General features: G+C 44.6%; 1 protein-coding gene across 2 annotated transcripts; it reads left to right on the forward strand.

Moving 5' to 3' along the window:
• Nucleotides 1-1,997: 1,997 nt before the first annotated feature.
• Nucleotides 1,998-16,464, forward strand: c2cd3 (C2 domain containing 3 centriole elongation regulator). 2 transcript variants are annotated; one of them, XM_076735690.1, is made up of 33 exons: nucleotides 1,998-2,192; nucleotides 2,858-3,127; nucleotides 3,215-3,372; nucleotides 3,527-3,693; nucleotides 3,809-3,966; nucleotides 4,054-4,186; nucleotides 4,269-4,421; nucleotides 4,515-4,662; nucleotides 4,771-4,871; nucleotides 5,178-5,375; nucleotides 5,471-5,586; nucleotides 5,678-5,796; nucleotides 6,001-6,132; nucleotides 6,380-6,832; nucleotides 6,937-7,088; nucleotides 7,181-7,424; nucleotides 7,624-7,792; nucleotides 7,880-8,063; nucleotides 8,217-8,389; nucleotides 8,480-8,615; nucleotides 9,058-9,326; nucleotides 9,552-9,632; nucleotides 9,716-10,321; nucleotides 10,401-10,733; nucleotides 10,833-10,971; nucleotides 11,065-11,129; nucleotides 11,219-11,424; nucleotides 11,530-11,660; nucleotides 11,769-11,918; nucleotides 12,004-12,188; nucleotides 12,681-13,440; nucleotides 13,910-14,018; nucleotides 15,853-16,464. In XM_076735690.1, the coding sequence occupies exons 1-33, from the start codon at nucleotides 2,141-2,143 to the stop codon at nucleotides 15,991-15,993; spliced, it is 6,591 nt and encodes a 2,196-aa protein (XP_076591805.1). In that variant the 5' UTR covers nucleotides 1,998-2,140; the 3' UTR covers nucleotides 15,994-16,464. The 2 variants fall into 2 exon arrangements, with proteins under 2 accessions (XP_076591805.1, XP_076591806.1); XM_076735691.1 differs by having other exon boundaries at nucleotides 9,555-9,632.
• Nucleotides 16,465-16,505: the final 41 nt, after the last annotated feature.

The following is a 16,505-nucleotide window of genomic DNA, read 5'->3' on the forward strand; positions in this document are numbered from 1 at the left end:
CACACAGTGGAACAAATGTTTTGTGACTTTAAGGGTAATATCTATACCAAAGAATTCAAGGACTAAAAGGTGCTTTTTACATGTTTGCGCATTTGGTCGATACAATGCAGATTAGCAACAGAGACTGTGGTCCAGATTTGTCTGTCATGGTTCATCTCAGACCTCCAGGAGTCCAGCTCAGACTGGTGCTATGAGTTAAAGGAAACAGTCACTGTGAGTGTGCCTGTTTATTCCCAGCTGACTGAACCATGAGATCATTGTGTTGGTTTGATGTAACTGGTTGCTAAATGGAACAAATGAACCAGATCTGCCAGCCACTTACTGAACTTCAGAGCTGCTTTGTCATTAATCACGCTCTGCACGTCAAGTGATTGGGAACCCGTCTGCTCCAGATTTCATGTCTGAACTCAAACAACAAACACTGCCTGCATACCACTCAGATATCTGTGTCAAAGTAGGTCAGAGCCCATCTTAAAACAGAGGTGGGACTCACATGGTATTAATATTCATTGTATGAGCACAGGCACCAAGGAGCCTCTGTATGTGCCCTTTTTGGGGGATCCTGCAGATTGGATGAAGGATCTGTGAGAGTAGAAAAAGATGGGGGTGACAGAGGAATCCTACCTCTGCTTTCCTACATATGTTTTCCTTCCAGCTCACCACAGTGAACATAAACATAAACAGAAAATATAAGAACCACACATATACAGGATGCATATTGCACATTCCTGAGTGCAGTCTAAACAGCAAGACTTGATTATTTTCCCGTGTAGTTGATGGACAGAACGGCCCTGCTCTTCTGAAGCTCCTTCAGATTAAAACAAAGAAAAAAACCCAGTTATCCACATTAACTCTCTAAACATTAAGTATCTGAGCTTTGTCCATATTTACAGAGTCATATTGTAGCTAGTAGTCAGAAAATTTCCATTTTTCAGTTTGACTTGAGGGAGGCCAGCATGTACAGTAAAACCAGAAACATAATAATCCAGGAAAGCAGAAAGATTTAAAGTAAATCTTTTCACAGGTCCATCTCACAGCCTGAGGCCTAACTTCCCAGAATTCAAAGGGCTTTGTGCTGCTCTCTTCCTAAACACCCTCAGTGGCCCTCACTGTTACCATGATCACCACAACAAACATGGCTGCAGCAAAAAGATCCTCTTTTTGCTATGCAAGTCCAACTACCTAAAGCATACAGTATATGACTGGACCAAAGGTCAACACGTTGTCAAGTACATTCAGTAATTCTGCACTTTAAGAATCAGACTTTGTCACATTTTGGGAACTTTTGTTTTGTTTTTTGTTTTTCCTTAGTTACAGAGTTAGTGAGTGTAGGAAGGAAAGATAGACTGATGATGACTGACAGAGAAGCTGTCCAGTGAGTGAGAGAAAAAAAGAGAAAGAAAACAAAGAAGAAGATGAAAGCAAGTAAGAAAGCAAGCTTTCTTTAACCTCAGGTTCAAGAAAGAAAGAAAATCACTACATACTCCTATTAGTATGCGGCTTTGCTCCAATGGTGGAAAGATCAGTGCTTCCCTCTGCTGGTGATGTAAAAGAAAGCTGCATGAAGTTGCATATTTATTATTTATTTATTTATTTAACTTAAATTACTTCAGTGTTGCTGATGGTTAAGGTGGGGCGTATTTTTGTAAATATGCTGCCGGGTGATTTTCAATAAGGGCAATTAAATTCAGAGTATTTTATCTTTCCGTAATGATGATACAACATTAATTATTTGTTAATTCAATTTTGTTTTATTAATCTGAATCTGCAAAGTAACTAAAGTTATCGAATAAACGTAAGGTAATAAAAAGTACAATATTTTATTCTGAATGGTTGTGGAGTAGAAGTACGAAGTAACATAAAATGACTTTCGACAGCCGCAAAAAAAGATAAACTCAATTACCCATAATGCTTCTGTGAAAAGCAGCGGCAGCGGAGGCGGGACGTTGGGACTTTGTTGCTCGGAAACAACTTTGCGCGCTGTGTGTGTGCGTGTTGGTGCGTGCGCGCGCGCAGATAGAGCAGCTCTGTTAAACGGATTAATAGGTCGCTTGAGTGTGTTAAACATCATGCCTGCTAACAGTTCAGCCCCTGCTTCGGCCAGGCTATCATTCTTCATCTATATTTACTGAGCTGAGGCATGAAGAGCCGGAAACAGAGGTCCGGCAAAGCTGGAAGCAGCAAAAAGAAAGGTAAACTGTTGTTAGCTTAGCTACCTGCTAGCAGCACAGCTATGTTAAGTAGTTAGCTTTTAGCATCAGCTGTCAGTTCCCCATTAGCCTCGTATGTTAGCTTTCTCGCTAATGTTATGCTAAGTTGAAATGCGGTTGCTTTTCTCGGGTTTGTGTTGTTTTTGACAGTAATGTCAGTGTTGTTGATATGTCTCGTTAAGCATTTGTTTATTAACTTGTAAACAGTGGCGGAAGAAGTAACTTTCACTTAAGTAAAAGTAGCAATACCACAGTGTAATACTGTACTACAAGTAAAGGTTCTGCATTCAAACTTTTGCTTCAGTTTAAGTACAAAAGTGTTGGCATCATAATAGTACTAAAAGTCAAAGTGCTCCTTCTGCAGAATGGCCCTTTTCAGAATAATGTTTACTGTATTGTTGGGTTATAATTACTGATGCATTAATGTGTCCATCACTAACGTTGCGGCTGGTAAAGGTTTGAACTGTATATTGAACTATTGCACAATGCTAGTGAACATAACAGTATGTGACTGTTATTCCAGCTAAAATCTGCAGCAGATACCACTCTTACCTGTACCATTGTATGGTGACCGTTGATGTCAGTATTTACAGTGTTTTCACTGTTTGTGTCTCGACTTTGCTGTAATCTAAAATAACCATTTGCAGTCCCCAGCGATGTGTCCCCCTCCACCAGCCTCCCTCCTCTTGTCGAAGGCCAGCTGAGATGCTTCCTGCAGGTGACAATAAGCCGGGTATTATGGACAGTTCACAAGCCTCCATCAGCAACATTTGTCAGGCTGCGCTGGTGGGGAGAGTCGTCGAACGGGACACACTTCTTCCCGAGAGATGGATCACAGCTGTCTCAGAAGACCATCAAGACCACAGCTCGCTTTCCCATCCGCTGTGGGCCAAAGCAGTTTACCTCATATCTTACAGGTAATTATAGAGGCTTTGACATGTTTGAGTTTGCTATGCTGCAAACATCTGTTTAAAACCAACCACTAACCTGTCAGTGATGAACAGATATGGGCTCTCTGGTGCTGGAAGTCCTGACAAAACCGGATCATTTGCCAATTGCACGGGCGCAGGTGGCGGGCATCTCTCGTCTGTCTCTGTCACACCCCATCAGTGGATTTTACACCCTTGTATCTCCAACATCTGAGAAGCTGGGAGAGTTACAGGTGAGTGGAAACAAACCATGGAAACCACCATAGATAGTTAGATGGATCGCAAAATTTGATTGAACACCCTTTAAAATGCAGTTGTAATAACATAAACACTTATGGGAATTCATTCCTTAAGTCCACATCTTAGCTTTTTCTTTTATCCCCTCAGGTTTCCCTTAATTTGGAGGCCCTAACAGAAGCCTATGACAGCAGCAGCTCCGGTATCAGCACTGAAGGACCACAGTTCCCCACACTGAATGTGCCTTCGCAGCCCAGATCGCTCTCAGCTGGCAGCGGCAAAGAATCAGCTGGGAGCAGCAGCGGAAACACACCAAGGTTTGAAGTTGTTACCGTTCATAATCAAATGCTTGTGTCTTCTTGTAAGAACTCACCAGTCTTAAGATCTCTGAGCATCATAATCTTACTGTATATATTGCTGTAATATTTTCAGAGGGAAAGACCACTTATATTTCCAAAATGGCCAGACAGGCAAAGAAGACTCAGTAGAGAATCAGATGCCGAGAACAAACGGATCTCAGAACAGTCAGACGGCAATGAATTCTTCAAGCCAGGAGTCTCGTGGGCAAACAACCAATGATATCCTCTCAGGTTGGTTGCTGCATGACTGCATGTTATATGTACATAACCACAAATACACAAATCTGCCCGTTTCTTAAACATCTGCTCTTATCTCAGTTATTCTAGAACGCGGAAACAAGCTGAGAAACGCTATGGTGGTATCGGCTTTGAAAAATGACTTGGATTCTACCCCGGCTCTGAAAGACGCCCCTCTTCCTCTCCCAAAGGATAACATCCTGCCACCGTCCAAGTCAGTGTTTCAAACGTCTGTGAAAACGTTTTCTGGCACCTTATGATGCACACTCTGTAATACTTTATTCCTGTGTCTGCAGGCCCTTCCCTTCTCCCTCTGGGATGTTTCTTGAAAATATTCTGCATGCTGATTCGACTCTGAAGCACTCCGATGATGCTGTTGTGATCTCAGACTGCGGCTTAGACTGTCCTGCTGACGTTGATAACAGAGCTGTGGATCTGCTCCTTGGCAGGTACATATGTGCACATGTACTTCCAAAGTTGACGGGAAGTGTAGGCAGTTTTTTCCTGATACTGTTACTCTTTTTTTTCTTCTTTTTTTAAAGCTTAAGCACATCTCCTCTGCCTCTCTGGGACGGAGAGGACTCTCTCCCTGAATCTCTGTCTGGCCATAGCAGTGTGAATGGGGATAGTGAGCTCAATGATCCACAGTATGATCAGAGCTTACTGGAAAATTTGTTCTACAAAGCTCCTGTAAGTACATGCTTGTCAGGGAAAAACATGTTTTATGTGTAACATCAGTTTACTTGATTTGCTTTTCTCGCAGATGTTTATTTGAAGTCGTTATTTCTTGTCTTTCAGATGTCAGATGTCCGCTCAGGTGACACTGAAGAGGAGGGTCAGGGCACAGTGTCCTCGAGTGAAAAACAGCTGACACAGTCTGGACCCAGGATTAGTGGAGGGTAAGAGCCTCCACATGCTCTTCAAGCCATGATGCTTGGACAGTAAACAGCAACAAGCTCCTTTTAGAGGACCTGGTGGGGGTTGGGTGGGTGTGTGTCATCCATGTGTGATGGTCTGATCTTGATCTGAATTGATGTGTCTTCACCTCAATGTAATCTAATTGATTGAATCTGTTAATAAGCTCTTTATAAAGACTGCTGACGGAAATTGAGCAGATTAATAAGCCAATGTAAAATATGGGGCACTACACTACAGACATTTCTTACATTTAAGATGATTATTCACCATATTTTTGCTGTGTCTAGTCCAAAGTCAGGGCGTCAGCGGTCTGCAGATGCTGGTGGTGTCCCTCCTGGCCTGAGTGCAGAGCAGCTGACGTTTCTGAGTTTGATCCGGCTGGCGAGAGTGACTGTCGACTCCCTGACTGTACCCCCAGGCAGTACAACCACCACACCTAGAAAGACCTTTGGGAAACCTCCTCGACCCTTAAGCAGCAAGAAGTGGTAACAAAACATTTAACCTTAATTTGGTCTAATTTTGAAATAATGTTATTGTTGTGAGTAACATCAGGCTGCGATATCTTCTCTCTTTTCATTAGTACCTTTTTTATCGAGTACGTGTTCCCTGTGGCTTCCACTTCCAGTCGACATGATCGTAGTACGAGTGGAGATGGGGAGGTGACCAGAGCCGTTGCCAGTAAAGTCACAGGTGGAGGTACGGCCTGTTAAATATAATGCTTTTAACACTGTTTCTGACAGCCTTTGGCTTGTAACTGTGTCTGACATAGACTGTTCTCTGTTGTCAGTGGTGAAGTTCCAGCAGCACTCTGTGTTTCCTGTCCACCTCAGTCCAGCAGCAGTTCAAAAATGGTGGGGAACTGATCTGATTTTCAAGATTTACTCACGAAAGAGCGACCAAAAGAAAGTAAGTAATGTGAGGCTAAACATTACTCATTTGATTAAAAATCAGTGATATTGTCTCATACTTTGAGTATCTGCTCTGTTCTTTGACAAAGGTGTTCCCTAAGCTTTACACTTGGGTCTGCCTAAACTTAGTTGTTGTGATGTAAGTTCTTGTTTGCACAAAACAGTTCAGTTCAAATAAAAATGACGGCTTCTCCTGTCGCAGCCTGTTCCCATCGGCAAGGCAGTTCACCCCCTGCGCTGTCTGCTGCAGAGCAAGCAGCTGAGTCAGTCTGTCATCTTACCGGTACAGAGCATGAATGGAAACAGGGAAACTCAGGAGATTGGACCTCTCAAGGTAAAATACTGCTTTCGTATAATTATACGATATTTATATTTCATACAATTATTAATATGGTAGAATTTAAATCTGTAGATAAACAGATGTAATGTGTGATACAAGTTAATTTTCATACCATGATATACCTTAAACCAGTATACTGCTGCAACCCTATAACACTGTTTTTTTTACCCAGAAATCAATGTTTGCCTCATATTTGTCACTTAAGTTACAGGCATCAAAGTAATATTGTTATTTTCGTCAGGTTTCACTAGAACTTGCTACAGGCAACAATTTCCCCTCTGAAAAAAGTAAAAGCAAGCTGGCTCGGAGAGACAAATCGCCCTCACAAACTGCACCCAGTCCACAGAGAGCGACCAGCTTCAGATCTGAACACGCTGACGTTGGCAGGCAGGAGTTACCAGCTGGCTGTTTTGAAGATTCCAGGCTGAATGTTTGGAGTCCTCAGAAACCCTCGAAAGAACCTTCTCCCCATCCCAACCTGCACACATCTCCTCAGAAATCACGGCAGCAGGTGGAGGAGGACCCTGAGGTCCTGCTGCATACTTTGCTTATGGTGCCAGATGGAAAGAACTTCAGCTGTGGGCCCATGCAGGCTCCAAACGTGTACTTGAACTGTAAACTCTTTTGGTGTGATGAGACAGCAAGATCTGTCATCAGCTGGGGTCAGGCTAATCCTTCCTTCAACTTTGTTCAGGTTAGCTCAGGAGATCAAGTCTTCAAACCATATCTAAACATTTAAATCAAGCTACAAAGAGGCAGAACCCCACTGACCCACTTTTCCTCCATCCTTTATCCCAGGTGACTCCTGTTGCTTTAACAGCTAAGCTGCTGGAGCGGATGAAGAATAATGTGATGGTAATCGAGGTGTGGCAGAAGACAGGAAGTTCAGGGCAGGATCGACTCCTTGGCCTTGTAAAACTACCTCTACACCAGTTCTACATGTCGTTTAGGCAAGTTGTGGAAAAGCAACAATTCTTCTGTACAAGATCATTTATGTCCTCAACTAAAATACATGTAAGGTAACTTTTTTTCTCCCCTTCAGGGATCCAAAGATCGCCCACCTTCTTCTTCAGGCGCAGTACCCTGTTTTAGGGGTGGACTGCTACATGCCAGTCATTGATGTGTTCTCTGGTAGTTGTAAAGGAAACCTCAGGGTTGTTTTGGCGATGGGCCGATCGGAGCAGATAGTTTCCCTGCAGCGCACGAGGGATGAAGAGTACGACTCTGTATCTCACTTTGTGAGACCAGCTCATCTGCTTGATCACCAGCTGCAGTCGCAAACAAAGGTCTGTGTTCATTTTGGCCACATTATGCTTGAAGCATTTTATTTGCATGTGTTGGAGTCAAACAGATAATTGCAAGTAGACGGCACTAATATTCTCTGAAAAAGTTCAGACTGGATGGCGCTGACGAGACTGCACATTGACTGTGCTTACAAGATGTCAAGTACTTTGACCTCCATTCATCAATGTGCTCCTCCCCCAGGCGATTGCAGCACAAGAGCATCTGTTTGTGATACGGGTGGAGAAGGTAAATGGGCTGACACCTCTGCAGTCCACAGTGTGGGGTGAGGCTGACTGCTACGTCCAGTACGGTTTCCCCTGTCAGGAGGGTGACTCCGCTACGAAAGTGGACCAAAATCTCATAGAGACTAGTAAGACCATTTGATGTATAAAACCTTCAACTGAAGAGTTTCCCAATAAGTTTTTCTTCACCCTGACTTGTTTGTCGTCTCCAACAGGTGTCAACCTGAAGCTGTTTCGTACCACCACCACTCTCTGTGTCCCAGACCCGGTGTTTAGCCACACTGAGACTCACGTGCTTCTGGCTCCTGAAGGGGTGCCTGTTCAGAGGCTGCTGCTCAGCTCTCTTTCAAGTCATGGCCTAAGCAGTGGAGGGGGCGTCCAGTTTGAAGTGTGGTGCAGGTTTGTGTCCAGCCTGAAGAAAACTGAACATGACACATGCACATTCATTACAGCTTAAATGTTTACCCTGCTATTACCCTTAAACTTGACTTCTTTATATTTCCCGTGCCTAAATCCTGAATTATGCGTCTGTGCTTTTTTGTGTCTCTGCAGATATTATTATCCAAATGTTCGAGATCAACTCGTGGCCAAAGGAATGCTGCCGTTGTCCAAACTCTGCGCCATGGTCACCATGCAGAGACAGCATCCTGACGAGGCTCAAATGTTCTCCCTGCCCCTGATTCCCAGGACAGACAGTCCCGCAGGACGTCAGCCTCAGCCCTCAGGTACACAGACACACACAGTTATGGCGATATCATACTCTACTAACACATTTACCATCTTAGTTGTGATGACTGATCTGTTGTGTTTCTTAGGCTTGCTGGATGTTTGCATTCGGTACAAACACCGACCAGTGAGACCTGAAGGGCACACTGGTAAAGGAGCTGCCTCTCGTGTTGTCACACTCGTGGTTCAAGTGCACAGAGCATCAGGTCTGCAGGCTGCGGCGAGGTACGTCATCACCACCGTCCTCTGTGGAGCTCTATGGGTCTTTATTATGTTCATGTGATAGTAAACAGAACTTACACAAACAAAACTCAAAGTGGAATTCACTTCAATTCGAAGTGGAGTAAATGTGTGTGAAAGCGTTCCTGATTGTGGGATGATGGGTGGAGAGGCTCTGACTTTGCATTTTATTCTAAATGTCAGAGTTCTACTTTTCTTCCACCAGCCTAATTACACTGAAACCAACATCGCTGTTGAGTTATTTAACTGTAAGTTTTGAGATCAACAAATGAAATGACGCTCAGCTCCTTTCGGGGGTCTGATACCAGGTGTTTCAGCAGCGGAGGTCTACATCACACTAAGAATAGTTGCGCATGTCTCGTAATGATTTATAGACGCTGCCCCAATGTCTTCAGTTTACTATTGTGCTTCTGCCTTTCTGCTTCAGGGTTGTATCTGAACAAGACGAAAGGTTCAGCTACTTTGCTGGTGTGGGAGTGAACACATACATCACAGTCCAGCTCTCCTTCCTGCCTGAGAGTGAGAAGAGGTGCACCCGCATAGCTGCCAGGACCTTCTGCCCGGAGTTCGACCACCACGTGGAGGTGTCCTGCGATCTGCTGCTTCAGAGGAGCAGCGGAGAAACCTGCAGCCTGGCCGAGCAGCTGGAAGAGGCGTCTGCTGTCTTCACTCTCTGGAACAGAGACAGTCGCAAAGGTTAAAGAAGGCTTATTTTATTTGGTTTACCACATAAAAATGTGACAGATTTCTACTCTATAATGCATGTTATTTCTTTTCTCTGCAAGTCATTTTCTTTGCAATTTACTGTTTATTTTGCTCCAGAATTTCTTACACACAAGCAGTGCTTCTGCAGTCAGTTTTAGCATTAGTTCATAATGTCTGTCTGTAAGTCACTGACTTGTTTTGTGCTACTTGTTGCAGCAGCGCTCACTCATAAGCCTAAAGATGTGATGCTGGGCACAGTGAAAATACCTCTGGCTGATCTCATCCATAAAAGAACAGGTATGTTTCACCTGTGATTTCTTGGTCAAATAGATCTTCTGATCATCACACTGTACATTGTGTTTTTTCTTCCAAACATAAAGGTATTTCTGGCTGGTTTGGAGTGTATCTACCTCAGGAAACAAGCTCTTCTCAGCACCATCACATCTTGGTCGGAGGCCTCGAGATCTCCGTGAACTTCGCCCACCACTCAGACAGGGAACGAGTCATTAAAGCTGCTCAGGGTGTGGGCTGGGAAATAGCCCAGAATGAAAAGCAAGATGATGAAGACGTCTGGGGAGAATGCACGAGGAACCTGTCTTTGACTTTTTCTATGCCGAGAGTGTGGATACCTGTCCACTGCCTGCTTCTGCCAGGCCACAGTGAGCTTCAGCGCTCCACCTACTGCTACTTCAGGTACAAGTTCTACGACCAGGATGCCTTCTGCTCGCAGATGAAACACCCCACTGTTGAGGGTGGGGAGGAGGGCCAGGCCACGGTCACTTTCCAGGGAAGTAGAACTGTGGAGCTGAGGAACACTCAGCCCTTGATGTGGTATCTACGAGAGGAGAGGCTGGAGGTCCAGGTGTGGGTTGCCTTTAAGAAAGACAAAACCCAAAGGCCCAGAGACACAGACCGACTGGTGGGTTCGGCGTTTGTCGATCTGTACTCTCTCGCAAAGACACCCAAGCAGAAGCTTACTCTCAGTGGTAAGAAGTAATTCATTGTGTTGTCATGGTGGTAAGTGGCTGCACTTCTGAGTGTAATCACAGTTGTGTGGTCTTACAGGAGTGTATCCACTGTTCAGACGCTCGGCGGCAGATTTACAAGGGGCTGCTCTCAGGGTGCACATCACCCTGACAGCAGGCTTCGTCCCTGTGGAGGACTCTGCTGGACTTGATGCCCAGGTGGATTCGGACAGCCAGAGGGAGCTTTTATCAGAAGAGGTGGAAGCAGCACCCCCCTCGCCCTCTACACCCAAAACCTTGCAAAGCAGACACAAGAATAAATCCTCCAGAACGACTCCAGACATCACATCAGTGCAGCACACGGAAGTGAGCATGGAGGAATCGTTCCCTGTGACGGTTGCAGTGGACCGAGCAATGCACCTCAATCTGAAAGGTGAGCTCGTGACCTGGAATCTTTTTTCCTCCACCCTTTCTTTTACCACACAGTAGATTAATGATGATGTGTGTGTGTGTGTGTGTGTGTGTCTGCCAGGCTGTCCTCTATCAGAGCGCAGTGAAGGGTCACCGTCTTGCTGCATTTCGTACATCACCGCAGACTCTGCTGAACCAGCGTCTACAGCTGTCATAGCCAACACTGACTGCCCCGTGTGGGACCATCAACACGAGTGCAGGTCGAGTTATATCACGGACATTAACTTAAATGTTCGAGGATGTTTGTAGTACACCGGAACAATCACTCATGATGATTTGCTTCACATTTACAGGCTTTCTAAGCAGCTACTGGTTGATCCACAACAAGCTCTCGTGTTTAAAGTCTGGCACAAAGGAGGTACAGGAAGCTGTTTCACCTCATGTTATCTTATGTTGCCACCTTACATTGTTTGATTTATTAATTCATGGGTCGTTTTACTTCCTTAGACACGGAGAGGGTTATTGGATTTGCCTCTGTTGACCTGTCCCCCTTGGTCTGTGGGTTCCAGTCAGTGTGTGGCTGGTACAACATCACAGACTTCAGCGGTCAGTGTCACGGCCAGCTCAAAGTGTCCATTACTCCACTAAAGGGGGTCCAAGACCTCCAAGAACAGAGAAAAATTGTGAATGAAGAAGCTGCCAAACACTCACCGGTGAGAGAAAGCATTCATACGTGCATTGTGCCTCTCACAACATATTTTATAAGATATAATTCAAACTTCTATGGACTAATAACAGTGAATGTGTTGTATTAACAGGCCTTATTCCAGGCACTCCCTATCAGCTACCATACCACAGCATCATACAGCAGCTTCCCCTCACACATCAGCCGATACCCCGAGCAGAAGATCTCATCACCTGACCACAAGCACAGCCTGTTCTCTGAAAGGTTTGTTGAACAATGACACATTTTCATTCAGTCATTGTTTCAAATGTAGCCTCACATCCTGAAAAATGCTTCCACAGCCTGTCTGACATTAGATTTATTTATGTTCAGGTGCAGTGAGAGCGACCGCCACACTGAGCACATGGACCAAGTACGTCTTCACCATCAGAGTCTGCAGGAGCATGCAGCCGCTAATTCAGCCTGTAGCAGCAGTGCTGCTGACCTCAGTCCCTCCAGCTCGTTCCTATTTTCAGCACTCAGGTATCTTTCCCCAGACACACAGTCCAACATCACTGCTTCGCTTTTTAATAAAATCCTGAGCTTTGACTGCGTCTCGTTTCTGCAGGAAAAAACTCAGCGAGCTCGACAACATCCAGAGATACTTCAGTCGTAAGCTTTCAACTCCCACATTCCCCTCCATGAATGAGCAGGACTGTCACACTGAGTCTGAGGGACAGAGGGACAAGGGCACATGTCAGCTGCTTCTCAAGTCCAGCCAGTTAGTTGGAGAAGTCAACAACATCATCAGTGGTGAGCTCTTTCCCATGCAAAGGGTTTTACTTAATAGGTCTGAAATTATCAGCCAACAGGCAGCAAATACAGCATTTTTCCATCAATAGTCTTTAGTGAAAACATAGTTTTATCATTTAAAAATGTCTGATAGTCATTTGACCATTTAAAGACCGTTCTTGGCAGGTAAACGTTGTCCTAGCTTACCCAACCTTGGCGGTTGCCCCAGAGTTCATTGTGGACACAGTCGTCTGTGTGGCGTGCGCACTCTAACCATAAATGGTGGCGTCACTGTCTTCTGTTGGACTCCTTCAGTCCTGTGAAGACGGACCGGGTGGTGCTGAAATGTCTACTAACGGAATAAAGTCAACGCTGCATTGCTGTCACTCTAAAACTGCCCACATTATTTACAAAGTTATTATATAACTAACAGTTATTTTCATTATCAGTTAATCTGCAGATTGTTTTCTCAGTTGCAGTGTTACTGAAATCTTCACTGTCCTCTTCACCCAGGTCTGCGAGGACAGCACCTAGAAACCATTCCCTCAGACCCGCAGAGCAGCTCAACTACTTCCCCTGCTGGAGACAACAGGCCTCAAACTGTCCCTGAGGTCTCCAGTCCACGCAGAGCTTCACGCTCTTCCCAAGAAGAAATGTTCCCGCCGCCCTCGCTACTCCCGAAGACGGCTGAAGAGCACACGGACTCTGAGCCTGAGGAAGGAAAGGACAGACGAATCTGCGAAGTTACTGAGTCCGAGGATGAAAATGAAGAAGGATTGGACAAAGGTGAAGATGGGATAGGTAACAGACAGGACGAGGAAACCGATGATGATGAAGATTATGAGGAAGTCATGGTGAAGCCGAGACCTCTGAATGAGGTGACATCTCTAACAGACAAAACGAGTCCTTGGACCAGCATCCTTTCAGACCCTGACCTGGTTTGTCTGGAGAGCCTGGAGACACCAGAGGAGCCGGATCTGAGCCAAGGCGAGTCCGAGAAGTGGCAGACGTTAAATCTGCAACCTCATGACCGCAGTGGGAAACACAAATGTGACAGACGGGAGGACGGGGACAGTTTTAATGGATCAGCAGGAGACGCCTCAGACACAGACGGAGACGACGAAAGGACACGACACACTTTAGATGAGAGACGAGCAAGCGAAGCTAATAGCCCCAGTGAGGGGTCAAGTGACGAATATTCATCACCCACCCCCCAGAACGTCACAGATACCCATGATGCTTCATGCTCCAATCAAGGCACTCCACCTCAACCGTATCCTTGATCTGTATTTTCGTCTTTTTGGCTGCCAGATTTTGCTGTTATCACTCAGCTGCAGCAACCTGAGAGTGTCCCGACTGCACAAGGTCACTTAAAAAGCAGTTTGCGTTGCTGTGATGTTGATGTGTGTGTATTAATATTTTCTCCACCCCATTTATGTCAGTGAGGGAAGGCTAAAAATAAAAGAAACACCTCTCTGCAATAATGCAATACAGCTCAACAGCACCACAAACTGCAGCCTCTAAAATGAATCACATGATGTGAGACAGGGGACGATGTGTTCCTCCTTTCCAACTGATTGGACACATCTGCAGTACAAATGTCCCCTTTCATCCCGGCCTTCACACTCATGTTTGACTCCACATGCATTTACCAGCTTCATCTCAGGAGTCTTTGATCGTCACTGGCCTGTAGGATGCCATCAAACTGTGCTTATTTATTTATTTAACATTCATACATTTAGCTCTGAGCCTGCGGAGGTGCCAAACTTCTTCCTCCCCTCTCACCAGCTGGAGGCGTCCATGAGAGCCATACGATTGGCTCCTTCTTTCTCCCAGTTGACCAGTGACCCGGTGAGTATTTGTCACCAGCTTCTGGCATTCATGCTCACTCTCTCACTGGCTGTGTACGTGAATATCTCGGTATTAATTCTAACCCCTTAGTTTGACCATCTTTTATAACATACAGTCGTATTGGAGAAAGAAAGACATTAAACAAAGTTGAATTTATGTCCGTTTGTCAACGTGTCACCAACAGCACGGTGTTATTATCGATCACTTTACCCTTCACATCATGCATGCTGGACAAAGGCCTGTCATGAGCAGTGACACTGGACCAACCTAAGTTCAGCGTAATTTAACTCTCATTTGTGCAGCATGAACAGGTTGAGGTCCACCCGCTGTTATCTAACGTGACAAGTATTTCAATTTGATGCTGTACACACTTACAGGACGATAAGTGCAGGTGGTGTTCATGACTCCAGCCAGTGTTTACACTGCAAGTCAACATGTCATCTGTCTGCCTTCATTCAGTCTGTTACAGTGTTAATGCATTTTGTCTCTGTCATATTTTCTTTATGTGTTGAGTTTGTAGACTTTTGCTTTGGCGAAGTGGTTTGAACAGTCTTAAGATCAAAAGAAGAAGGCGCGTTTGTATCCAGTACACCAGTACGCTCTATGTAAGGCCACTGCTGTGATGTAACCAAAGGTCTGCAGCGGCTGTTTTACTGCAAGAACAAAACACTCCCCCCTGCCCCGAATATTAACCCCTTCCTTAACAGTCAGGGCTCAGGCATCTGAGGTGACCACAGCTTGTCACACTATGATGATAATGAAATGACACAATTACATATACATGATCAAATAAAAGCTGAGCTCAGCTTCACCCTGTTTGATGATCCTTTAAATATCTGTAAAACGCCAACGTTTGAGCGTCATCGCCCGGTAGTTTGACTGCAAATATTGATTCATCGGTCATTTTTAGCCAAATTGCTGAATCATGAAAATCTCTAGAAATCATGTCAGTTGACTCTTCATAGTATTTATATACACAGACAGAAAGAAACTTTGTGCTATTATTAAAAAACAGATATTAATTGTTGATTTTCTGCAAACAGTCTACAAAACTGTTGATATTTCTCTGTCTCCCTGTCGCTGTCTGTCCTGACCTCCAGACAGACCTTCTATTGTCACGCACGTCTCATGAGCCCCTCTGTTACACTTATGGTGTGTTTTTAAGCACCAAAGTTCACTTGAGTCATTTACAAGAATAATCAGACTCATTAAGGATTAAACAGACTTATGTTACACATCAAGCACAATAAGACTGAAACATGTGCAATAAAGATATTCAAATGTGATAATTCACACAGTTCAGCTGCTGTAGAGATGGAGAAGTATTGCTGCCACACCAGTGTCAATGGATCGAGTTTCAGGGAGGGTGTGGAGATAACAGACGGACATGTAGGCGCTGCAGTTTGAGGGGGAAGGTGATTTTAAAGAACCGGCTCATTCGTTGACACCCAGAAACACCCCGACCACAGCAAAATACGAAGAAAATGAGAGGCTCCAGGCGGAGGGCAGGGTCTCTGCAGATAAACACACCTCCACACACCTCGAGGGTCAGCAGTGATGACTGAGAGGGATGACCTTTGTATGAGATCCTGCACTGTGTACCTTTGACAGTCCACCCATGAGCATAAACATTAACCAAAGAAAGGCTTGCTGTGTTTGAGCGGTGACCACACACCTCAAACACACAGTAACACAGCTTTTAACTCATTTGCATGTTTGTTCTTCTTAGTGCACCTTTTTGAATTTTAATTTCCAAGTCCTGTTCATTAAGTAGAACAGAAAAAATTGTGCTTAGGCTCAGTTTTATTGCTACTTTTCATTGTGGTCTTTCCAGGAGCGAAGCTCTGCAGTCCATCGCAGAGGTCCTCGACAGCGTCGCGACATGTCGCCGTCCTCCATGAAGAAGGAGACTGAAAGAATAGCAAAAATATTTGCAGCTCATTTTGATGACGATCAGTACGACAAACGTTCATGATCACATTTTTACTGCTCGGTGGTTTCTGTAAATTAAATGTAACATTTTGTATTTTTATAAATAAATATGAACTGTTTTCTGTGCTGGATGCTTTTTTGTATGTTGTTGATATACATGATTTTTTTTGTTTGTTTGTTTGTTTAAATGTGTTTGTTTATGATAGCAGATGTTCTGCATGTGGGAACAGACCTCAGCCTGTTCACATTTCTGTCATGAACCCACTGAACCCATTTTTTATTGGCTGCTGAACACAGCTCAAAATACATGAAACTTACATATGAAGTCAGGTCGACAGGTTGATTGGACTGGATTGGATTAACGTGGTTTCAGGTTATGTATTGCGGTGGCAAACAGGTGTTTTTGGAGACTCTCCCAGTCTTTAGTCGCTCCTGTCCCAGCGTGTTTGAGACGTGCTGCTGCATCAAGTTCAGAATAAACAGATAATGAAGCTGATGAGTTCAGACATTACATAGATTGTCTTTGTGCTGTTTTCAATTGATTCTGCTTTGTTT

Source organism: Chaetodon auriga, chromosome 7 (assembly GCF_051107435.1).
Source record: "Chaetodon auriga isolate fChaAug3 chromosome 7, fChaAug3.hap1, whole genome shotgun sequence".
Taxonomy (NCBI): Eukaryota; Metazoa; Chordata; class Actinopteri; order Chaetodontiformes; family Chaetodontidae; genus Chaetodon; species Chaetodon auriga.